We start from the raw sequence: 26,711 nt of genomic DNA, 5'->3' as shown, positions 1-26,711 counted from the left end.
TGCAGTTCTTGCAGGATGGTCTTGATGTCCTCCTATATGCAGCACCTAATATTCCCAAGTTGTCACCCACCTGGTACTGACCAGGCCCAATGTTGCTCAACTTCAGCGATCTAACGAGAACTGGTGTGTCAGCATGATTATGCCAAATCTAAAAATGCTATTTTGGAAGCTTTTTGCTATTTACATCAGTCTGCATTTCATAAAGAAATTGCTTGTCTTTTTTAAGCGATGTAAAATAATTTTTACCTTCACAACTTAAAAAAAACTTACTAAAAAAAAATATTTTTTGTGTAATTTTTAAGCAGGAGTCAAGTTCTTGTTTCAATTTAATTAAATTGTTTTCCCCATGACATATTATTCTTTAAACGAGAGAAAGTTTACTGAAAATTATTTTCTTGGGAAGGTTACCTGTTTCCATACTGTCTCTTGTCCTTAAGAAAAGAAAAAAAAAAAAAAAAAAGAAATGAATTTGGGTAATTCCGTTCATAGTAAAAATGTTATGTCATGAGAGATTAATTTACATTAAATAAAAAAAAAAATGCAAACTGCATAATCTACCTTGCAAAACGTTTTTTTTTTTTTTTTTTTTTTTTCAAATTGGTTTAGCAGAAAGAATATTTTGGATCCTTATAAGTAAATAAAAATTAACTTTCAAACTCCTTAAAAAATTACTCTGATAAAAGAAAAAAGCATCTTGATTTAATTTTTAAGCATGAATGCAATTTGCTGTTTTTATTTGATATGAGTTGATCCTCCATGGCATATTCTTTGCGAGAAAAAAGGGTGTTTATTCAGATTGACACTTGTAGCGATAAACAAAAATGAAAAACACCTATTGTTAAAGTACTTGTTGCAGAATGAAGATTTTATATTCTAAAAATCACAAAAATTGATCAAGTATTTTTATTTATGAAAAATGAATTTGCTGTTTTTTACTGATGACAGACGATGCCATGTTTTACTAGAGAACCTAATAAAGGAAGTTAATCAGTAATTGTTTTGACAGTTTCCACATGCATTGTTTTGTTAAACGTTTTTTTAACCTCTTTGATTTTCTTGTATAAAAAAACCCAAACTATTTGATCAAATTATGTGCTTTTTGGAATGTTTCATCTTTGTTCCGTGACTGGTACATACATTATACAGACATTTCTGTATTTTCTTTAATTTTGAATTCCGCCATACGTGCCAATCTGAAAAAAGTTATCCCAAATTATCTTTCCTTTACTAAGACATGTAACTATTACATGTTTCGATATTTACTTTTAAGTAAAAATGAATTTCAGTAAACTCGTTCATACTAAAATGTCATTAGAGATCAATTTACATTTTAAACCTTAAGATGTTTAATGTTTTTTCTTAAATTTTAGACATATTTAATAAACTTATTTCGCATTGTTAAAAAAATGAATTCAATAAATTAAGCCAAAAATAAAATAAGATTGCTTCAGTTATGACCTACTTGATAAAATTGTCACTAAGATGGGTATATTTGTTGATGACACCACACTCTATGACAGACTTGAGAAGAAACGAATGAACACACATACAAGGCAATGATGGAAACCCTAGAGGAAGACCTCCAAACTGTAGTGGAATGGGGACAAAAAATGGATAATAACATTCAATGCTGCGAAGACTAAACTTCTTTCCTATAAGGAAAGGGTAGTAAAAATTAACACAGAAGAGAATACAATAACCCAACAATTGTTCAAATTCACCTTGAATTGCGTTGCTATTAGCATATTTGCTGCATCTCCTGGAAGTTCATTCCAAAGTCTGAGAAAGTGTCCCTCCTCTGATTTTTTTTGAGATTGGTGATAAAATGTTTTCTGGTGATGTTTATGCAGACCTCTTTTTGGAGCAGGAATGAATAAGTCCGGAAGGAGATTTTAGTGACCATTGAGGAGATTGTTCAGGCTGCAAAAACAGCAAGGAGCTATTCTTCCTTCAAACTCCTCGGCCTAACATTCACGGGCAATATGAATTGGAACAAATACATTGAGTACATTGCAAAGGCTGTTGTAAGGAAGGTGGGTTCCCTCTATCGAGCTAGAAAACTACTCACACCTAAGAGTACTCTGTACCTCTACAAGACCACCATTCGCCCATACATGGAGTATTGTTACCACATCTGGGCTGGTGCATTTACCACTAGCCTCTCCTTCTTGGATAGGGTCCAAAGAGTTTCACATCTAATAAGTCCCACTTTGTCAGCTAAGCTTCAACTCCTGTTACATCTCTGTGCCTGTTTTACAAATATTTTAATGAAATGTGCTCTGATGAACTCATTGCACTTGTGCCCCCCTCGACATGCATATCCCTGACAAACCCACTTAGCAACAAAATTTTACGCTTTCATTGTTGAGGTCCCTAAATGCCAGAAAGCTTTTTATTCAAATAGTTTCTTCCCTTGACTTTAGAATTCCCTTCCTGCTACCTGCTTCCCTGGCTGTACTGATATGCAGAAGTTTAAATTTAATGTAAATCAACATCTTGTAAATCTTTCTAGGCATGGTCCAAAATAGTAGCCCCTTACGTCCAAAAAAATATTGTAGTCCAAAATTAGATCACCACGTAATTGTCAGTGTTCAAGAGAGGAAAGGTTAAACCTCTTGAGTTAGTTTTCATAGGGCAGATCTCATAGAACCTACATCATTCGAGTATCCAGTATTTAAATTCTCTCTAGATGCTGGCTATCTTGTATTGGATATGGAGCAGAGGTTTGGATACCATGCTCTGACAGTGGTTTGATGAGGGAGAACTATTTCCGGAGTGAGTTTGCAGAAGGAGCGTTGAATGAGAAATAGGTTGCTCCTTGCTGTTTTTGCAGCCTGAATGTAATGTTTAGATTGCTTGAAGGATGTCAACCAGAAAGTTGAGACTTTCTCATTTACCTTTCTGAGCAGAGCTATGTCATGGCTGAAAGTTAGAGCAGAGTCAGAAGGGGGGGGGAAACACTGCTCTATGGTAATGTTCATCAATAGTGAGGTACATGTTTCGCTCAGTGGACCATTTCCAGGCACATTAAAGGTTAATTTTTATGTATGAAATGGAGACAAGTAAAATAATAAAAATTATTATTTCAAACATCAGAATGATGGACATATTTATTGATGCATCGTTTCAAGTTGCTTGAATGCATTTAAAATAAGATGCGTTTATTCATTCTTTGCATTTAGCGATGGAAATTTTATTTCAAACTTAAGAATAAGCAGTTCAAGAAAAGTTAAAAATATAGTGTGTATATATATATATATATATATATATTTTTTTTTTAATATATTGCTTATGAATTTTTAAAGTGTAGTATCTGTTCTGATACTATAACTTATCTTTTCTGTCCCCTGTCAGTGAAAGAGAAATCTTTCTCGCCTGACGTAATTTTTATTTTATCCCGATCCAGAGTGTCCATTTTTGGAGAGTTGGATTTCCGCACATCAAAAACCGACCTTATGTCTAACTTTACCTTTGTGGGGATGCAAGTAAGTAGGGACCCAAGAAACTTCCGGATAGTTGTGTAGTTTATGGACCATGCTGAAATAATGTTATTTAGAAAGCCATTCTTAACATAGAGGAGGAGGGAATGTTAACTCCTCTGTATATTCACCTAACAATTTCATAAAAAAAGATACCATAAAAATTGAATTTAACTTTAAAATCTTATCTACAAAGAATAGCACAGTCCATAAACTGTGCAAGATCAACTTATGTTTTCAAACTAAAATGTAACTGATCGACCAGTGGAGGGATCCATTTGTAAAGATGCTTAGAGGCATTTGAAAAAAAATGCACTCATTCAATGTGCCCATTTAATAGTGAAAATCTCGCATTTAGTGATGAAAGTTTTTTTTTCTTCAAACTTGAGTGTGAACAGCTCAAAAGATCAAAGTGTAGTATCTAATTTAGAAATCTTAAGTAGGACGACCCAAGAAGAATGTGGTATTATAGCGATAGACAATTCTAGCTAGGAAAATGATAAAGAAATCTTTGGTACAGTGACAAGGATGACCATAGACCTCAACCCTCTCCACACTTTTGAATGGCCTTATGCCTAATTTGTTTCGATAAATGTAACATTTTTTTAAATGAATAATTTTTTCAATGTGTAGTATCTGTTCTGATACTACACTTAATCTTTTTTATTCTTGATAAGTGAAAGAGAAATCTCTTCAGTTGAGACAATTTTTATCTCAATCCAGAGGAGTGGAAATTTTTTTGGGGGGTGGGTGGGTGGGGGAGAGCTCGATTGTATTTTACTGCCCTTTCATAGGGAGGCAAGTAAATATGAACCCACGAAACTTCTGTTTTCAAACTTAAGTGTGACTGACTGACCAACGAATAAAATCCTATTGTAAAAATGCCTAGAGGCATTGAAAATAAAATGTGTCCTTTCAACACATGCATTTAAGTTAAAATATGATTTCAGATCAAAGCTGACCAACGGACAGAGCTTCTACTTCAAACATATGGACAAATCTGAAATTACAAAGTAAACTCAAAGAGAACTGTTAACAATAACAAAAAAAAAAATCCTTTTATTTTATCTGGCAGTAAAACGATTTGATTATTTTTAAACCTTATCACTTGACTGCATTATTTATATGCTGGACCCAATTGACCTCTTTCCATAAAGAGATTACTGGCGTTTGCTAAAGGTTACATGTCCTAATTTTACTAAGTCAAAGGTCAATGTATGGTTTCTATTCTGATCTCCGTTCATTAATGATTGCAGCGATTCCCCTGTTAGATAGAATAACGCTTATTTAATCTGAATGGTTTAAAATTTAATGCCTTATGAGTTAGTCTCTTTTATTTATTACGAGCATGAAAACCCGATGTTGCCCAGGATTAAATGAAGATCAACAAATATTTCACACTCTCGTATTTTTTATTGCCATCGAAATGGATGAAATTGCTTATTTTTTAATCAAATCGATTAAATACCTGCTTAATAAATGACAGTGCACTGAGAAGAAACTATACATGCTTCCCTGCAGCAACTTAATCCACAATACATTGGAGTTTACATTGCACTGTAAAGAAACTACTGTTTATTTTATGAAATTATTTTTATATATAACTGCTTGAATTAAAGTTTAAAATGAAAAAGTTAAGCATCATAGTTCAATTGTGCTCTATACAGAAACCTTCATTTTGAATGTGCCCCTATCATATCAAAGAATCTACTGTTTTTATATGCCAGGCTTTTCTGCTTGTGTGGTAATATAACTTCTCAAATGCACTTGTGATGTTAGACTGTATAAAACGTTAACTTTAGTCAAAATTGGACTTTTACTTTCATTATCAATATCGATTGAAGACATTCTGATACACAACCTATCTAAGAACCCTGCCAGGCACATAAAGTACATTTGTATGAAATTTAAAAAAAAAATTGGCCGAGCAGTTTAGGAGTCAATAGGGAACAAGCTCTCTCTCTCTCACTCCCTCACACACACAGTCCCTTTTATATAATAGAGATCAACTCTATTATAAACATTTGGGGAATTCTTGATATGAGGGGGGGGTTCATCATTATTCATATAATCTTTGGACTATTGTCCTCAGCCACGTTGATATTTTTGCTTTTAGATGCATTGTGTCACTATCTCCAGTAAGACTTTCTTTCTTGTTCGAATTTTCTTATTTTGTCTTTGCCGGGAATGGGGCATTCTGCCAGATGCAAGACATTCACCCACTATTTCAGACATTCCAACCGAAAGACAATTTTTAAGATTCTAACCGTTCCTCTGAGTGCAATTGTTTGCATTTCTCTTGCACTTGGTTCACCGGGTATATTTGTGAGGTAGTTTTTGAAATTCTTTTGAGTCTGGTTGCTACTATAATTACTGGAATGATGGCGATCTTCCTAAGATTCCAGTTTCTTTTCATGTTATATGTAAGACCTTAGTATTTCATTATCTTTTCCCTTTCAACGCTGTTTAACCTAGCATCATCAGACATTAACTTCTACAAAGGTTGCTTCTTCTTGTCCCATATGTCAGGTTTTTGCACTAAAATGAGGAAGTACTTTCCATTGATTCTTTGATGGGACATTTCTCCTAAGTTTTATAAGCTTTTATGCTGACTTCTGACAGATTGAAAACAGGTGTTTTGTTTGTGACTAGTGATGGGACGATTCTAATATTTTCCCCCGATTCCGATGCAATTACCGATTCTGATTATTTATAAATCTTTAGATATGTAACCAAAGATTTGTTATTTTTCTTGATTACTGTAAAAAACACATTAAATTTTCACAAGCGTAGAAGGGCACGTGTGGAGATAATGTATAGATTTTTGTTTTACTGGTAGTTTAAAATTAATAAATATTTGCTTTATTATTAGAACAGTGGAAGATTTTCTTTTTAAATAAAATAAAATTTAAGAAAAAAAAAAAGACAAAAGAATCGTTTTTGGCATCGGAAAATAAGCACAGATTTTTCCTGTACTGATTCCAAGACATCAAAAAGTTCTGATTTTTCTGATTCTGATCAATCGTCCCAACACTATTTGTGACACTTAAACATTGCTATTCAGTTTAGTTTTCCATCAGTTTCTTTTTCCTAGATGGGTTGCCTTTATTACAGCTGGAGAGTTCCATCTACCCCTTGTATCGATGTTAGGAGCATTCACCCTGGGCTGGTTGAACTAGCTTCCTCTGTAGGAAGAAGTTTCATAGGAATAAGTTCACAAGCGGTCCTCAGTCGTATGTGTATATCCCAGTTAAGCGAGATGCTGACGTCAGGTGTTTGCAGTTGATGGTAACCTGCTAGAATATCAGAGAGGCTAACAGGTACTACAACTTGTTCAAGTGTGACATGGAACTGTGCAAGGCATGAGCGTTCAGCTCCCTGAGGTGTTATACATACCTGTATACCCAAGAGCGCATACAGCACATGATATTCCCAAGTGCCCACTCATTTTTGTACTATGACACTATTTGTGTCATGAATGCATGCAGTGAAGCGAGGTGCATATTGAAGTGAGGGGGGGGGTGACCGGACGGGATAGAGGAAGAGAGGGCAGAAGAGGGGGTGTTGATGTCTGATTGGGACAAAACAGAAATGTCTATGGGATTTTGTCAGAAAGAGAGAAAAAAAAAAAAATTGTTTTTATCTCATTGTCGTTATATATCTGTTAACATGAAAGGTTGTTTTTAAAACCTCTGTTGAGAGGTATGAAGAGATCCAGAGACCCTTAGCTGATTAAGGCTGACAACTTAGAATGGGGGTCAAGGGTAGGGGTCGCCGCCAAGCATTGTTCAACCTAGAATGACTAATCACTCCTAATTTTATAAGTAAAAACCTCAGTGCAGGTGGGGGTTGAGATAAGCTCTGAGGAAGAAAGAAAGGGTGTTTGTAACCACTCTCGGAAGGAGAGGTGGGGGAAAAGAAGTTGGATATTTAGAAAAGGGAATTCTAAAAAGAGAAGAGTCGTAGCCAGCAAAGCTGAGCAGCTGGGCTGGCCAAGTGCTCCCGATTTGGGAGCCCTCAGGGCCTGATATTATGATGTTAACTAGCCTGTGTTAATGGGAAATCTGTGACTTTACTGGTCTGGTCTTACATCGTTTCACTGCTATAGTCAGTCACCTCAATTTAGACAGTAGCTGTTATGAAGTAATGAAATTAATAAATAGTTTGTTATTACTATAAACCGGAGTTCTGTTTGTTTGTGGTGAGGACTCTTCATTTTGCAGCAAGCCGCAAGGACCAGCAGAGTGATTGATGTACCCGGAGACTACCTACACAGGGTAGGAGCCGATTCGATCGAGAGGCAAAGCGCCCCACCATAAAAACACAGTGGGTAGGGACGATCAACAGGCCAACTTGTAACAGGGATAATGTACGATCGAAAGAACACCTGTCACATCGGGTGGAATCCGACAAGGTTAAGGACACCCGGTGAGAATGGTGCGTAATGGGTAACGTACAGATCGGGCTTATCTTTATGCCATCCTTAGATGTATTGTTCGTTTATAGTAATGCTTTTCTCCCCTCCTCTATTCAACCTATAGAATTGTCCAGTTGTGCCTGAATAATGTATTAATACAGAAGTTGGCCCATTTTTCGCAAAAACGATGAAGGTAAAAACGCCTTGTTTCAAGTTAAACTTTACACAATAAGTGCATTTTTTTTTTTTTTGCTTATGTGTATGCAATGTCGGTTTCAATATTAATTAATTTACATATTGGTTTTGAAAAGGGATATTTTACCAACTATCATTTGTTATTGTTTAATTCAATAATTGTTTTTATTTTAATACTAATGGGCTGGGGGCGACCTTGTCGGTCGTAAAATACTCGTGATATATTTTAATTCATGCAGATTTCATATTATCACAGAGAAATCCTCTATTAAAAAAAAAAAAAAAAACACACACACACACACACACACACACACACACACACACACACACACACACACACACACACTCTCTCTCTCTCTCTCTCTCTGATTTCAAAAGTTAAAAGAAAATGACTTTGGTGCCGTCAGATAGAATCGAAACCAAAGCATTTAGCGCCCAGCTGCGTTCTCTACTGTTTGAGCTAGCCGGACAGATAAGAAAGTTATAAAATTAAACAATGTTTAGCTATAATTAGTTTAATAGAGATTTGTTGAAGGTGAAATGGACATTTTGTATTTCAACCTGACGACTTCTGTACACGTTATTCATCCACAAACAAAAATTTTACGTGCTATAAACTAATCTTTGGTGTATGATTACTATTTCCTGTTAATTTTAGTGTTATGTGACATACATGATGATTGCAACGTCTTGTCAGACGAGTGCCACTCCCTCAGACACTGAAAGTTCATGAGCCCGAAAAATGACATATAGTCCTGCCAGCGAATTCACATGCTCAAGCAGACATGACACTAAAGCAGGTCATTGTTATACATACATATATATACACGCATACACACGAACATATATACACATATCACACACATATATACATGCGTACATACACAATACATACATATACACACACACACACACACACACACACACACACACATGCAAACATAAACAAGACGGTTATTGGTATACATACATATAAATATATATATGCATACATACATACATGTCTATAAGCATACGCTCATATATACCCATATTCATACACAATGCATAATACACAAACATACATATACATACCCACATTCATACATACACATATACATACATATACAAATACATACACACATATACTTACACATACATATACGTACACATATGCACATATATATACATACTTACCTACATATACATACACATCCATATATATGCATTCACACACACATACATATACATGCACACCTGCATATACACACATACATGCATACAAACATTTATAAATGTATATATGTACACACACAAACATATATACACATAGATATAAATACATATAAACTCACATGTACATATATAAATATACACACACATACATATATAAATATACATACACATATAGATACATAGATACATATAATGATGGTAGAATAATTGTTACATGCATCCAGCATTACAGGCGTACACACGTCACAGCTTTTTTATCACCACAGGACTTTTTTTCTTTTTTTTTTATAATAGACAAATGCCTGAGGGAGTATCTATACAAAGATGATGTTACAGAGTTTTAGCTTTGTACGACAGCTAAAACTCTCTCTCGGTTCAAAATGTTGACATTCAGCAACAAGCAAGAGCAAGATAGCCAGCAACAAGTCAAACTGCAGACCAGTATAATGCGGGTACTGGTCTCCCGCTTTGTTTTTTTTTTTTTTTAAATAAAAAGTTTGGTTGAGGCAAACACTTTTGGAATAGTAACTGACGATGATATAAACAAATTCACACATTTTTTAACAAATAAACTCAGCGACGGATAGTCAAAATGTAAACAGTCCAACCGACATATATTAAAGACCTACATGACATACATATATACATACATCTACTGTTTTATCGATCTATATACTATATTTATCTATGTAGATTTATTGTTTTATTTCCTGGACGAATAACCTTTGTCACAAAATCAGCAACATTATGGGGAACAATCTCTGGAGATGTGATGTCCACAAGTCGCTTTTCCAGTATGTCATAGATTCGCAAAGTTAGTTGCTTGAAATACTTAAAATATTTAAGCAAAAATAATAAACATTTCATTCGTAACTTAAACGAGAAACAGTCTTTCTCAATTAAGCATTAACACGTTGATAATTTCCATTAAAAAAATGTTCATCCTTTAAATGAAGTATTTAAAGAAAAATCAATTTGCGTGTTCACTTGCAATTTAGAAATAGATCGTTCCCTCTAAAACAAATGTTCCTTACTTTAGAGAGAACGATCTATTTCTAAATTGTAAGTAAACAGGCAAATTGATTTCTTTCTGTAAGGGGTTAGTTTATTGCTAAACGCCTGGGGCGCGTTCATCTGGGAATCCTGACGGGGCTTCCCAGACACTTTTTGCAGTTCAGAGTGCCCCTCTTCGGGGAGGGGAGGGGGGTGACTGCTCAATCCCACTTTCTGACCCTGTTATCACATTTCTTGCAGTGGTAGAGAACTAAATACCCTATACTAAGTTGACCGACAATTGTCATACAGCCAACTAAGAGATATCAATGCACTCAAATAAAATAATCAACTTCATAAGTGAACAGTGGACATGAATACAAAAATTGTGTTAAGAAAAAGTGAAAATCAATAAGCATAATAAGTTTGTATGTTTTACCTCCCACTACCTAACATGAAATAACCAATGACAATGAAGGGGAAAAAATGATACCATAAGTGGATGGTGGGAGGAGAGGAATAGGAGAAAGGGAAGCGGGAGTGTCTTTAACACAAGTCATATAATTTGAAAGCTGTGAGTTCAGTTCCTGTATAGAACATTTCATTTTATTTTAATAGTATTAATAGTAGTATTATTATTGGTAGTATTGCTATTAGTGTTAATATTTTTATTATTAGTAGTAGTATTACTAGCAGGACCCGTTCACCGGTGTTGCCTCGTGGAAGCATGCCCCCCCTCTCTTGTAAAAATTTAAACTACGGTTGTTGTTGGTGGCCAATCCCCAATGTTCTAATGTTAAGAACGGCTTTCAGAATAGACACCCCCCAACCTCATGTTAAGAACATCATATGGAGTAGATACGCCCAACCTCGCCATGGTAAGAACGGCTTTCAGAAAACACTGTTATGAAGGGGGGGATTGTCAAAGTATTTGCCACAAATTTAAGCTTGATATTCATTGTCTGCATACCTACCTGCAAAATAGGAATAATTTTTTGTTTTTTTTGCCTAATCAGCCCAGTATATAGGTTCTGTTCCACTTTGATTAGCAATACACATGAAAAAATTGAAATAGCTTGAAATATTTCGATATTGGTATGCATAGAAAGAGCTTGATGAGCTAAGAAAGAATCTTTTTAAATTTTTAAAATCTGATTAAAATTAAGGAAGTTATGGCTATTTTTGTGCCTCACACGTTTGGATATTTTTCCCTCTTTAAGACCATATGCGTTTCGTCACATTTTTTACACTACTTTTTCCAGTAAAAATGTCATATCTTTGTTAAAACGCAAGACTAAGAAATGAAATTTACCATATAAGTGTATTTTTGTACAAGGAATCAGAATATGCAACTGAAAATCTCCCAAAGTTTATGGTTTCCAAATAATCTGCAGTAAATGTGCATAAATATGCAGCAATTCCTTAAAAATGCCATGTATCCATAAACAGAAAAGAAGTTGGAGAACTCAAAGTTGAATTGTAATGTGCTTTATGTACAAAAAACTTAAATCTAAACATAAGACCATTTAAAAATGAATATATTGCAATATTTCTTTGGTATTATTGTAGATTAACACCTTTTGTTTAGGAGACATAAATAAATATCTGGGACATAAATGCATGGGTAGTATGTATTGAGTTGAGCAGCAAGATGTCTATTGACAGTACACATTTTTTGCGCTGTTTTAGGGAGACAACTCTCTAATGAGAGATCTCTGCGTATTTGCATCTCATGTTTGGACGCTCGATCCAATATTTTTAATTAAATCCAATCATTAAAAAGAGAAAGCCGGAACAAATTTTTTTTTTTTTTTTTGTTTGTTAATGGTTAAGACAAATTTTTTAAAAACGTTACCATAACATATACTGTAAAAAAAGAAAAAAAAAATAGTTGCTGCAGCCTATTTCGTAAATATAAAATTAAAGGAAACGGTGCCTTGTTTTGTAAATGTTTTCATGTAATGAAAATTTCGTTGGTCTTCTGTTAAGTCAGTACAGTCAACCGTTCATTTACTAAGAGAATAGTTAATTTTTATCATCTCATAATTTAGGACGCTAAAAGCAAACATGATAAAAAGAAAGCTGTGACAAATGTTTTTATGTAACTAATGTAAATAATACAAAATGACAAAATTTATGATGCTGAAACCAATGAAGCAACGGTATTTGCAATATATGTAAACATTACCAGGAGAAGCTGTGGTAACTTATAACAACATTACGACTATCTATTTGTGTAACTTAAAACTAAATGTTATAGTAAGTTGTTGTAAACATTAGTCTGTAATATCGTGGAAAAGCAATGGCAGGAAATTTTAATTGATTTAAAACAATGTAATGTGTGTATAGTTAAAGTGTTTATATATTATAGCACAAGTGTTACAATTTTGTTTTTGGTTTAATATGCATAAAAAGCAGTGATTTTTGTAGATTGAGTGGCCATATTGTTTAAGGTATGACGTATTCGTTTTTTTGTCAGAATGTGTGTAATCCGGAATAATAGAATTTTATGTTCTCAGTCAATGAGAATAGGTGGAATGTTAGTGGGGAGATATTATTTTTGAATAGCGAAGTGTAAAGGTAGTTGTATGGGTATGAGTATTTTATCCAGTTATTAAGGGTGTCAGGGCAATATAGTTAGGTTTATATATGTATCCGGTGTTGACTAGGAACAGTGGGAGGACTTTGGAGTTAGTGGGAAAAATACAAACTACTTTGTCTAAAGATCTTGATGCTTGTAGGAAGTAAGGGAATAATGAATAATTGTCTATATCAACGTTCAAAAGCTACATAATATGGTGGGTAATAGTTTAGACATAATAAATTTGTATGTGGCATCTGTTATTGCAAACCTACTGTAATTTGCTCCAGATGGGAATTTCTGCAATCATTTTATTATATAGTAGATTAGTGGTAGTATTAGTTGTAGTAATATAATAATAAGAATTAACTAGTGGGACCTGTGGAAATTCCACAAGGGACTCCTTCATATGTAATATATTGATGTTGGCATTCTGTAGATGTTCAGTGTAAATGGAGATGCTCTGATATTGTAGCTTTCTTGTTAAAACTGCAAAAGTATTTATCTAAGCTATCACGAATGCCCGGCAAAGCCTGGTCGTAAAGTACACTTAAATATATTTTAATTCTTGCAGATTTCGTGTATATTATTATAGTTAATTTTCTATTGATTTTTTTTTTTAAATTAAAAAAATTTTTTTTTAATATATTATAAAGTTGCTATTTCAAAAAAAAAAAAATATCCATATGACTTGGGTGCATTAGCTTGAATCAAGACCGAAATAAAAACTTATGAAAAAAATAAAATAAATAAATATATATATGTATATATAACTTGAGTTCCTTCAGCCATAATCGAAACTAAAACCAAAACTTATGATGAATTCTTGGTAAAATTATTTATGACAAGAAATGGAAGTACATAAACAATTAAACGACCCAGATGTAAGTGTGACACAGAAAATAACACATGCTATCGTATTAATATATAAACCTCAAATGTTAATTAGCCACATGATGACTTCATGTAACAGAAGTAAAACAAAAAGATGAAAGTAACATCAAATCAACCCAAGGAAACTGAAACTGCAAGAAATCTTGTAAACTGTGACTCACTCCCATTCTCCCCTTCCCCAATCACTTAAAAAAAAAAGAAAAAGCCTTAGCCTCGGCTGATATCACATAAAATACTCATAAAGGGTCAAGAAGGATGCAAAGACAGAGAAAGGAGAGCACTAGCCCGACCTTCACTGGAAGAAGTAGAGAGTACTGGGATCTTGGAGATTTGTTGTCATCCAAATTCCAGTGAAGACCAATGGCCAGTGCCAGCGAGAAGTCAATGGTAAGCAGCTGTTGTTGTAATACAAATTCATCTGCAAAGGTAGAAAGTACTGGAAATCCGCGGAGACTTTGTTTTTACCCAAATTTCAGAGAACATCACTGGTTATTATCAGTGAGTAATGATGACGTGTACGAAAACTCCTAGTGAGTACGAATAATAATGGAATTGTTTACAGTGCTTAAATGCACTACAACTCGTGAAAGGTGCATGTACACTACACAAGCTGCTTTTGTTGTTGTTGATACTATTGTTTGCATGGTCGAAAACAACTCAATAAGGGTTAATGAGATTGTTGATTAGATGAACAATACTATAAGAGGATTGAAAACAAATGGACAAAATACGATTACTCAAGAGGAGAGTTTGACAAGTATTTGTTGGTATTGGACTTGAAGATAGCCATGTTGTAGTGAACAAGGAAGGTAATATGTTCGACAGATGGGGATCTTTTTTAAAAAATGTTTTCAAACTCTGTTCATTTCGGTTTTAGGTATGCAGAGGAGAAAAATGTCTTTACAGTGTTGATAGAAAGAAGAGTTCTTGCTGTGAATGGTTCACAGAGGAAACCAGAGATTGGAGCTCAGACTATCGAGTCTTGAATAAATGTGAATTAATTTGCTAAAATAAAATTAAAAAAAAAATCTCTGAAAGTTCACAGTTCATCTTAAATAATAATAAAAATATGCAGAAAAATCTTTATGATGTGCATACCAGTCATGGAATGAAAATGTCACATTCTTGAAATTATGTAAATTGATCAAGTAGTTTTTTTTTTTTTTTTTTTTTTTTTTAAAGAAAACTTTTAAAAACAATTGTAAGCAATTCATGTGAAATCATGAGTATTATAAAGCTGATCTCACAAGTTCGAATTATGGTAAATTATCTGCCTTTTGTTTTTTTTTCAAGATGAAGTGAGACAGTTCCTTTTCGTTTACATATAAAATTTGATTTTTGTTTTTAGTTAAAAATAAAACTACTTGATAAATTAATGATTTTTGGAATATGACATCTTCATTCCGTGATGGGTATATGCATCATAGATTTTTCTGCATTTTTTTTTTTTAATATTTAGGTTGAACTGTGGACTTATATCACACAATCTTATGTGTAATCATGAATAGTTTGAATTTATTCGGATATACATTCATATTATTGGATCGTATAAATGCTAATGGAAGCCATTTTAATCAAGAGCAAAGCTTGTGCCTTCATAAATGTTTTGCTATTGCAAACTGTCTTCAATGTTAACTTGCATATTTGTCCTTTCTTTCCCAATAATACAATGCATGGTTCTCTCCCCTTACTATCATGTCAATGCATGTAATTGTCTTTCTGATACTAACATGTGTTAGGTATCAAAAATTAAGCATTATATTACATATTTCAGGATGCTTGTTTTTATTTGAAGATATTTGCATTGTTTCAGATACATTTTTCAAATAGATAAAAAAAAGGTGCTTGTGCAGTATAACTAAATTTCAAATATTTTTGGTAAAAACTCTATTACGCACTTATGTGTGATGTTGAAATTAATAAAAATTACAATAGTAGAAAAATTATTACAAGTAAAAATAAGTTATCGAATTATACATTTCTAGCATAAGTGTTAATAAAGAGTTAAAATTCAAGGGAGGTAACTGATTTTGACAAAATATTAAAATCCTCCATTTGAAAATAGAAAATAGCAGATCGCTAATTTTTTACTACTTATACTCAATCATTTAAAAAAAAAAGTTTTTACTAATTTCGACATGACATCTATGTAGTGTATTTTTTTTTTTTCCCCACCCAAAATACATTTTTTGAAATTTAAATGTATCGCATCATCAGCAGTAGCCCTGCTGTTTTTAACAATGTCGGCGACCACAACTCTCCAAATCATTGAGCCATGGTAATTTCGGGAAGATAAATAAAGACGGTAGTTTCCTGTTGCTTTCCATCTTGATTCGGGTGGGGGGGATGCATCTTCCCTAGAGAGTTGAATACGCTCCCACATACCAACCTGGAAATTTCTACGATTGAGCGTGGTACATACCGCACATATCCTTCCCAAATGGTCATCCATCTGATATTGGCCAGGCTCATTGTTGCTTAACTTCGCTGATCTGATATTATATTGCACAAGCACGAAAAAAAAGAAGAAAAAAAAAAAAGACCTTTAGGTGTCTTTTAACTTTACTAAATTTTACGGTTTTTTTTAACAAATATTATTGCTACTGTATTCGGAATCACAAAACAAAATCAATTAATTTTTCATTGAATTTTCTTCATAATACCAGAAATAATGTATTTTTCATTAAAAAAAATGACCAGCATTTGACAAAAAAATCATGTAACTTTCGTTTGGCACTTTGCAGTATTTTATATCAATTCCGACAATAGTATGGTCCTTATTCTGCATAAGTACCATATTATATAAAAATTGATATAAAATAAAAACAAACTTTCATCTGGTTATAAATATGCCGATGAACTTAAACTATTCTCATATATAATTATGATTTCGGGAAGGTGGAGGATAGTTTGAAAAAATAAACAGTGAGATTTAATGATTTCTTATTTGTTCATTTAACAAAAATAAAAAAATGTTTCTTTTTGTTTGCATGTTGTCCGCAATATTTCCCTGCGTTCTCTGTTGCATGGTGTGTACCTGATGTTGTGTTCTTTTTGTATTTCTTGACTTTCAGATTTCTGACTCTAAACTGGATGCCACGGTTCCCAAACGCAGACTCCGACGTCGCCGCTACTCAGGAACCGAGCGGCAGGTATTGCCGCAGAATGCTGAGGAGGTTTGGTGGAATTTCAGCTTGAAAATGTTTTAATTGTTGTAGGGGGGGGGTAGTGCTATCTAGTTAGATCGTATCACAGCATGACCCTCTTCCCCTTTAATTTCTGTTTATTAAAAACTATATATTTCTTAAAAAAAATATTTTCAAAATGGCTGCAGTAAGGAAAACACTTTGGAAGCTTTCACTGTAATTTGTCTTACATGCTTTTTAATTTTTAATTTAGTCCTCATCTGCTTTTGCTTATTCCCATACATTTTATTTTGGTCAAATTTTCACACATCCTGAACCTCTGCTTCTAAGATTATTTCTGTGATATCTCTGATTCCTCTGTTTGTCATGGTTTGCATCCCTTACTGATGACCCTCTTTGTCTTGCTATCCATTTTTATACTGAGTATTGCTGCATTAGATTATGCTCTTTTAAATTGACTAGAAAATACTGGAAAGAACTATGTCAATAAATACATAATTCAACATTTGACAAAATATAGATATGAAATATAAATTTAAAACTTAATGAAAATCTGGACTCTTTAGAGTGAAAAGCTATTCTTGTAATAAAAAATGCTTAAAAAAAGGTTGGCAAAGCGAAATAATTGCCATAGATGGAAAGAAAATTATTCAATTGTGAATATTAAATATAGTTGTCTCCATCAAAAATTAACAGAGAATTATAATAATAATTAGAGAAGCTTTGAATTGTAAAGGTGAAAAAAAGAAAATGATACTATTAATACAGTCAGAATCGGGGAAAGTATAGTTCTATTCCCATGTGAAAACAAAATTATGACTAAAGAATTCAGAGATTCAGTATATTTTATAAAACGATGCTGGTATCGTATTGGTTTGTTCTTATCATCCCTATTTATAAATAGAATTGTCCAAATCTTTACTAACGTTGTGCCAAAAGTATTGCAGCAGCTTTTAAGTTAATAGGTCGTGAGTATGACCTTAAAGAGCATCCAATGGTGAGGCCCTATTTGGGAGCTATGGGAAATATAGGGTGACCCCCCCCCCTAAAAAAAAAATGGGCCCCAACTCTAATAAGGTCCTGTTTCTTAGCGTTTTGTCCAAATGAAATGAAACTTTGATCATAACTAGTTTATGTTCAAAACATCACATCAAAACACTAGGGTCTTTGGCCCTTTTTTCTCTGTTCTACAGCATATGTTCTAGAGGACCTCCATTTAGCTCTGTGCATTTTTTGAGGCGCAGCACGAAGTTGTTTATGACGTTCTTACAGACCGAATTGGTAATGGCTCTCCTCTCCCTGATGGCTTCCTTGAGTTCCGTGATGGTTCTGGGTTTCTCTGCATAGACTCTGTCCTTAAGATAACCCCAAAGAAAAAAATCTGGGAGGCTTAGGTCCGGTCTATGGGGTGCCCACTCAAAATCAGTCTTGAGACTGATCACTTGGCCTCCGAAGTTCTCTTTCAGCCAATCTCGGGACAGGTTTGAGGTGTGAGAACTTGCTCCGTCCTGCTGGAACCAGAACTTGCTCATGAGCAATTTCATGTATGAAATTTCCCCATAGTGCTCCTAGACCCACTTTAGCCTGGAGTGGTAATACCTATTAGGGCATCTAGTGTTACCAATACAAACTGTCTGAAGATACTGGGTTCATGACCAAAAATAACCAAACATTGATGTTACTTTTTCTTTCTTTCTACCCTTTTCAAAACTTAATCATGTTCTGCAAAGTCAAAAACAATTTTTTTTCTGTAAAACAATCAAACTAAATACTACAAAGTTTTGAAGATATAAAGCACTTAAAGAATAGAAACTTTTGGTGCAACTATGAGAGGATTAAAAATGACTGCAATAAGCAAAGTTTGATTTACTTATGAAGGATTAGTTTATGACAAGCATTTGAGATTGAAACATGACAGATAGTACCTTTTTACTTAGACGAATAACAGACTTGCAGCACCGAATATTTGCTTGAACTGATCGAGACACAATTCCCATTCTCATGGCAGAGAGTCTCAAAGAGATCCAGGCTTGGAGAAGCACAGCAACCGAATTGCCATAGCTCTCTCCAGAAGAGTGTATGCATGTGTGGTAGAAAGAACTAGATTGATGAGAGTTTGTTAGTTTATTCATTAACTAATCGAATTTTCTATTGAAAGAATTAGAAAATCTGTTCACGTAGTGTTCACACCCAGTTATAAGATTTTGTGTGTGTTTTTTTGTTTTTTTTGTATGTTCATTCTTTGCACTAACACATTACTGTTCATTTTTTTCTAGGTTTTTGTTTGGTGTTTACCAAGTGTCTGCACTCAGTTAAATGATTTTTTTTCGGACGTTTCAATGATTTAAAATGTAGTACTATAAAATCCTATTTCTTGAAATTTAAAATCATGTTTTCCACAAATATCGTAATGATCACCGTGTCTGCCTGCATATGTATACATTGCCAGTTTAATAATGAAGAATATGAGAGGATTAAAAATTACTGATGCAATGAGCAAAGTTTGATTTACTCATGGGGGGTGGGTGGCGGTTTATGACAAGTATTTGAGACTTAACTTTAAGATGGCCATGTGGTAATCTTCAGGGAAGCAGTCCCGTGATAACATGCAGGAAGATTCGCCATTGCTTGGGATTGAAGGAAGATCACTATGTACTTTTTCACAACACCATATTATTGCTCCCACCTCCTTCTCTTGTTTTGGATCCTAATATAGCCAGAAGAAGTTGAAATATAGAACGTCTCTCTGAATTAGTGCCTAATATGAGGGAGCATTCCAAAAGTAATGCTTCCTATTTTTTTTTTTATTCTGCCAGAATGGATCAAAAGGAATTGCAAATTGCATTGTTATGATGCCTGAACATATGCATTCATGATCTGAAAATTTTATCTTTTCTATTGACAGTTAAGACCCATAAAAGAACGGCCTGTTAAAAAAATCCAATCATTTGAGGCCCCTAGCACTGCTTTGCGACTTTTAGTTTCGGAGGAGATAGTTTGAAAATATGGAGACAGACCGACAGACATATAGCCGTTTTTATATTAGATTTAAATTTCATTTGAAATGACCTTTATTGTTCCATAAGCAAGAAAGATCAAGGAACACATGCATGGTAGTCGTGCAGGCTTTAACAAATAAACAAATAGCCACGTGTCAAAGTTCAAATAATCTGTATTTAATTTCATATTGTTCTAAAAAAAAAAAAAAAAATCAAATACATACAGAGCGTAAGTCTTTTTACTTGCAACATGTGTTATTAATAATAATGTTTTTGCTTCACCATCAACCGGTACCATACCAAATAAGGAGGGTCAAGCAGGATGGAAAGACCAAGGAGAGAAAGCACTACCCAGACCGCCACTGAAAGAGTGCGAGAAGGGCTGGGATCTTAGGGAGACTTATTGCCACTAAAGTTCCAGTGAAGACCAATGATCGCTTCCAATGAGAAATCAATGGTAGATAGCTCAACACAAATTTGCAGAGGTTGTCAAAAGAGATGAAAACTACTAGAAATCTAGGGAGACTTGCTGTCACTCAGACTTCGGGAATGTCACAGGCTTTTTTCAAAGAGAATTCTGAGATGATGGTCTGTGTGAAAACTCCCAGTGAGTAATATTTTCAAACAGTTTAATTTAGTGGAACTTTGATTCCTCCTTATAACACGAATACAGAAGTTTTGTATTGTTCTAAAAAAAAAAAAACAACAAAAAAACAACATAAAAAAAAGATACATACATTCTGAGAACTTTATGTGCAAGAAAGATCACTGTGATTATGCTCATTCACCTATACCAAAATATATAGTAGCAAATCTGCTATCCATAATCTCACGTGTATTTCATGTGCAATAACCCTGCTCCAAAAAGCAAGAAAGGTCAAAGAACGTAAGCATGGTAGTTGCACACGCTTTACCAAATAAACAAATACACATGTCAGAGTTCAACTCGTCTGTATCTAGTTTTATAATCGCACGGACTGATCCAAAACAAATATAAAATTATGGTTCATGGTTAATAATCAAAAGACGATTTATGATATGCATTTATTTGACTTTATTGTCTTCATGTAAGATTACCCTTTTATACCCTCATCATCCCTTTAGGAAAGAAATCCTTCACCCCATTTTCATAATGGGTCGTGGTCAGTAAATATTCATAAACGATTTACGATATGCATGCATTTACAAGGGGCGTGCAATAAGTAATGCCCCTGACCCACTTCCAGTTGTCTGATCTAGCTGAAATTTTGCATGTGAAATGATTTTTATCTCTATGGGTTATGTGGCAAATTACAGCTCTGAACTAATTGTGGTTTCTGTTTTACAGGTGTTTGAACTGAGTCAGGTGTGAAATGGAGCCTGTTGAATGTTGAGCAGTGATCCGGTTTTTGTATTTGAAAGGACACACACCACAGGAGAGTTTGATGAAATGAAAGAAACTTATGGTGATAATGCCCCATCATATGTCCTTGTAAAACGCTGGCATCGTGAATTCAAACATGGCCGGAAGTCAGTGGAAACAGCTCCCAGACCTGGTCGGCCCCCTTCTGCCATTGATGAGGCATCTGTCCGTCAAGTTGAGGCTACCATTTTGGAAGATCGGCGCATTACTATTCGTCAAATAGCCCAAGATGTCAAGATTAGTACAGGGTCTGTGGAAACTATCATTCATGACCATTTGCATATGCATAAGGTGTCTGCCAGATGGATTCCCAGGTTGCTCACACCATTCCAGAAGCGAGAACACTTTGAGTGCTCGAGGATGAATTTGGAGATGTGCCAAGAAGATGAGTCAAAGTTTTTCAAAAGACTGATTACACAGGATGAAACCTGGGTCCATCACTACGATCCAGAGATCAAAGCCAAGTCAATGCAGTGGAAGCACTTGGACCACCTCCAAAGAAGGCAAGGGTGCAGCCCTCTGCTGGCAAGGTCATGCTCACAGTCTTCTGGGACCAGGATGGAGTAGTGATGACAGATTTCCTGGCAAAGGGTACCACAATTATAGGAGCCTATTATGCTTCACTTTTGAGGAAATTAAGGGAAGCTATCAAAATCAAGAGGCGGGGCAAGATCAGCAAAGGAACTCTCCTCCTGCAGGACAACGCTCCGGTTTACAACTCGCATGTCACCAGATCAGAAGCACGAGTGTGTGGTTATTAAATCCTTCCTCATCCTCCTTACTCTCCTGACTTTGCACCCTCTGACTTTCACCTCTTCCCAGCCATGAAGTTGTTTTTGAAAGGAAAGTGTTTCCCAGATTATGCAACCTTGATTTCTGAAGTCACGTCGTGGTTGGAGGACCAACCTGGGGTGTTTTACAAAAACGGTCTCCAGAGCTGCATCAAACGATGGGAGAAATGCGTAACTCTGAGTTGTTCCTATGTAGAGAAAGACTAATAACTGTGCCAAGTTTCGTTGCTTTACTGCTATGGGAAGTGGGTCAGGGGCATTACTTATTGCACGCCCCTCATATTTAACTTTATCATCTTGATGTAAAATTATAGAAGTTAATTCAGTAAATATGATTTTATTATCTTCTGTAGACTTGTTATGTAGAAAAGTTAGATTTGTTTTATAAATGCATGCGTTTATTTAACTTTATTATCTTGGAGAAAGATCCCCCCCCACCATACTCTAAGGAAGGGAATCCTTTGCTCTATTTCCATAATGAGATGTTTTCCTTCTTTCTAAACCAATTGATGCATAGTTTTTCTATTTTTTTTAAACTTTCCAGTTTGAGACATTTTTTTTCCTTTTTTTTCCCCCTCTTTTTTTTTTTTAACATTAGATGTTATTTTATATGAATATTAGCACAAATCCTGGCGAAGCGTAACCGTCCCCCATTTTTTTGACATTAATACATATTTGATTGTATTTTTTTGTTAGCTTTTTTTTTTTTTGTTGTTGCACTCATTATGTACTGAATAAACCTTGAAATTTTTTACCACTCCTCTAATAATCAATGTTTGATTACTTAAACACCGGTTGATTAGACTTTCTTTAATCTTACCTATTAAACATCTCTAATGTACTTTTGTTTTTCTGTATCTCCTTATTTATACCTATTTTGCTTTCCATTTACTATAAAGTCTCCTGTCAATAATAATATGTGTGTGTGTGTGTATGTATATATATATATATATATATATATATATATATATATATATATATATATATATTTATATATACTAACATTTCAGCCCGGCGTTGCCCGGGTGTTCGGAGATGTATGTTGAGCAAAAAAAAAAAAAAAAAAAAAAAAACAGTCAATTTTTTTAAAATTTGGCCCCTATTATGACCCCTTAACATTTATTGTTTTGGGCTCGAATCAAGTTATTTAGATCCATGTCCCAGGAACCTATATCTAAAATTTCAAGTGGTTAGACCCAAAATTGTTGGAGTTTGGTAGAGTTCTCAAAGGTCAAATTGTTGAACTCTGACCCCTTAACAGCCAAATTTCTGGCTGAAAATCGATCAAAGATTTTTCCAAATCTCAGTATGTCGTATATCAAATTTCGAGTCTGTAGACTTCAAATTTACTGTTATTGCATAGAGAAATGTACACACACACACACACACACACACACACACACACGTTTAGTTTTATAGACCTATAATAATTATTAAATACCTACAGACAGTAATGTTTCATCCTTTTGGGAATCATCAGTGCAGGGTGTCACGATTAACACCAGTCGATAGATTCGAACCTGGCAACAGAAGCATCTCTGACTCCATTAGCAAGGACTTAATCCATTCAGCCATCATTAACTGCAAGAAATACTGTTGTGATTTAAACATTTATTTTTAAATGTCTGTCAGTGATCTAATCATTGTATGATGATCTAAATTGACCGACTTTATTTCAACTGAAAATGTTCAACGATAAGAAAAAAGTTTATTGAAGGGGCTGACATAATTATTTACTATAATAATTATTAAATATCTACAAACATATCCTTGCTAATTGGATCAGAGATGGCTTCGTTGTTGGGTTTGAATTTCCCGACTGGTGGTAATCGTGACACCCTGCACTGATGATTCCCAAAAGGATGAAACACTAATGTTTGTAGGTATTTAATAATCATTATAGTAAATAATTATGTCAAACCCTTTAAGAAACTCATTTCTTATCGTTTAGATTTTACAGTTGAAATAAAGTCGGTCACTTTAACTCATATGCGCAGATCATCATATTATAATGATTAAATCACTGACAGACGTTAAGACATATAAAAATAAATGTTTAAATCTCAACAATATTTCTCATGTTTATTGGTGGCTGTGTGGATTTGTTCTTTGCTAATGGAGTCGGAGATGGCTTCGTTGCTGGGTTTGAATCTCCCGACTGGCAGTAATCATGACATCCTGTACTGATGATTCCCAAAAGGATGAAATACTAGTGTCTATAGATATTAAATAATTATTATAGTAAATAATTATATATATAACAACGAATTTTAGTATGGATTCACTTTCCATCCTGAGTCATGCTCACTCACAATATCATCTAAGGATCTTAGAGACTATCTCTGTTAGTTTAAAACGACCCTCTCTTTGTAAACAGGAGTGTCTACTGGGTTTAGATGTGATTAGCCTCTAACATACATCCCTCCATTGTGTATGTGCCATAACATTATCTTTATTTTAATAAACATAATTTTTTTCCCCTCTTAAAAAAATATAACTTAATACAGTTCTTGCAGAAGGGCGAAAACTTTATTTTTTCACTTTTAATTATGAATAATAAATAATGAATTCTTCCCTTCATAAGTGCGGTAATTAAATTTTATTCTCAAAAAAAAAAAAAAAAATCATGAAATATAACTATAATATTTTTAAATAAATATTAATTATTTTTATACTCACAAATGTTAGTAGTTCATGCTTACGCAATCATCAGTGTAGGAAGTGATAATTCCTGCTGATTGGGAGATTCAAACCTAGTTACAAAGTCACCCTTGATTTCGTAGAATAGCATTCTACCTCAGGGCCACTGGTAATTAACACAAGAATTGGAGGAAATTAAGCACAGCAGGCATATATAATTAACAGTCAGAGTATTCAACGACTGGGAGTTTGGAATGTTGCATTTGTGCTAAGTTGACCAAATAATTTATTACAAACCACTGTAGTTCACCATTTTCTTTATTAAATTTCTGTAATTTTGGGACTTTTTTTACAATATAATAATCGTACATTAGAAATAGTAAAAAAGAAATACTGGACAGATTTAATACACAAGTGAGTTACAGTGATTTTTTTTTTTTTTTTTTTTTTTTTTTTTAAATTCAATTTTCACCCCAAACAAGGCACAGTGCCACTTTGAAGCAGGGGGCTACTATCAGGGACTTAATTAGCGGGGTCATTATGAAGGGAGATGAGTAGAAAGATGTTTGTTAACATTACACTTGAACTTCTGCATATCATTGCAGTTGGGAAAGCAGAATCCCGGAAGGGAGTTCCAAAGACCCGCAGTTCTGGGGAAGAAACTATTGGATTAAAAGGCTTTCTTGCATCTAGGGATCTCTACTGTAAAGGGATGAGACTTAGTAGCTTGTCGGGGGTAGTTACGTCGGGGAGGTACAAGTGTTTGCAGTTCGTCAGAGCATTCACCATTAAAGTATTTGTAGAACAGGCAGAGGGATGCAACATCTCGTCGATGGGACAGAGGCTGAAGCCTAGCTGACAGTTCAGGACCTATCAGGTTGGCGACTCTTTTGAACCCTGTCCAGGAGCGAGAGACAAGCAGCAGATGCACCAGCCCAGATGTGACAACAGTACTCCATACATGGGCGAATGGTTGCCTTATAGAGGTATAGGATACTGTCAGGCGTAAGTAGTTTTCTAGCACGGTAGAGGGAGCCAACCTTCCTATTTGCAGTTTGTTTTCATTATTCCTTAAAATAACATCTTAAAACAGAAGAATTTGTGGACATACAAGATGCTTTCAACAAGTTTCCTGACTTTATTTTGTACAGGCATTTAAAATTGTCGTAGACACTTGAAAATTCAGTATGTTATTGCCATCCATCTTATGAGATGACTGATTAATGTTTATGATCTCGGGTCCAAATGAACAGCTAAAGCAGGAATTGGAATACACCCCACTAAAGCCTGATTGTCACAGTTGGTGAATTTCAAAAATGCAATCTAGATGTGAGGACACTTTATAAGAACGATATGCAATAAAATTGTTTTAACTTGGAAAAATGCAACAGAAACGTATGGAATACTTGAGACTGCTTTTGGACCATCTTACATAAGGCACTATTTTTTGAGTGGTATAAGATATTCCAGGATGGCAGGGAGTCTGTAAGGGATAAAAGGTGTTGGAGAAGTGAGGAAGTCAGAACACCAGAGTTGATTGGCCAAATAAAGAATTTCATGGATCAGGACCATTGTGTGTCTATAGAGACAACAAGTGCACAGTTTGATGTCAGTGTTGGAACTGTACACACAATTATGTGAGGAACTGAAGATGCAGAAGATTTGCACAAACTTTATCCGAAGAGTGCTCAGAAGATCATAAAAAAAGACTTTGTCATGGGCATCAAGACACTTCCTCACCCTCTCTATTGTCCAGACCTTGTTCTATGTGACTTTTGGTTATTTCCTAAGCTCAAGGAAAATCTTAGAGGTTGTCGACAATTAAGGAGATGAGAGGCTGTGACGAGGTTCATTGACATGCTCACACATGAGGCCTTCCAGAAGTTGTCAGAATGGTATAACAAGTGCATTGCAGCCAGAGGAGATTACTTCAAAGGGGACTAGAGTTCCATATGTGTA

General features: G+C 34.5%; 1 protein-coding gene across 3 annotated transcripts in view; it reads left to right on the top strand.

Moving 5' to 3' along the window:
- LOC145277924 (piezo-type mechanosensitive ion channel component 1-like) overlaps positions 1–26,711 on the top strand; it is a 562,742-nt gene that overhangs the window by 239,445 nt on the left and 296,586 nt on the right. For 2 of the 3 annotated variants that reach the window (XM_080129998.1, XM_080129997.1), the window contains exon 7: positions 16,849–16,926. In XM_080129998.1, coding sequence (XP_079986124.1) covers positions 16,849–16,926 — 78 coding nt within the window. Of the gene's footprint in view, positions 1–16,848; positions 16,951–26,711 lie in introns of all 3 variants that reach the window. The other variant, XM_080129996.1, reaches the window with a different exon arrangement.

Source organism: Euprymna scolopes, chromosome 6 (genome assembly GCF_053919585.1).
Source record: "Euprymna scolopes isolate OS-2025 chromosome 6, ASM5391958v1, whole genome shotgun sequence".
In the NCBI taxonomy this organism is placed as follows: Eukaryota; Metazoa; Mollusca; class Cephalopoda; order Sepiida; family Sepiolidae; genus Euprymna; species Euprymna scolopes.
This window is presented reverse-complemented; position numbering and strand designations above follow the sequence as displayed.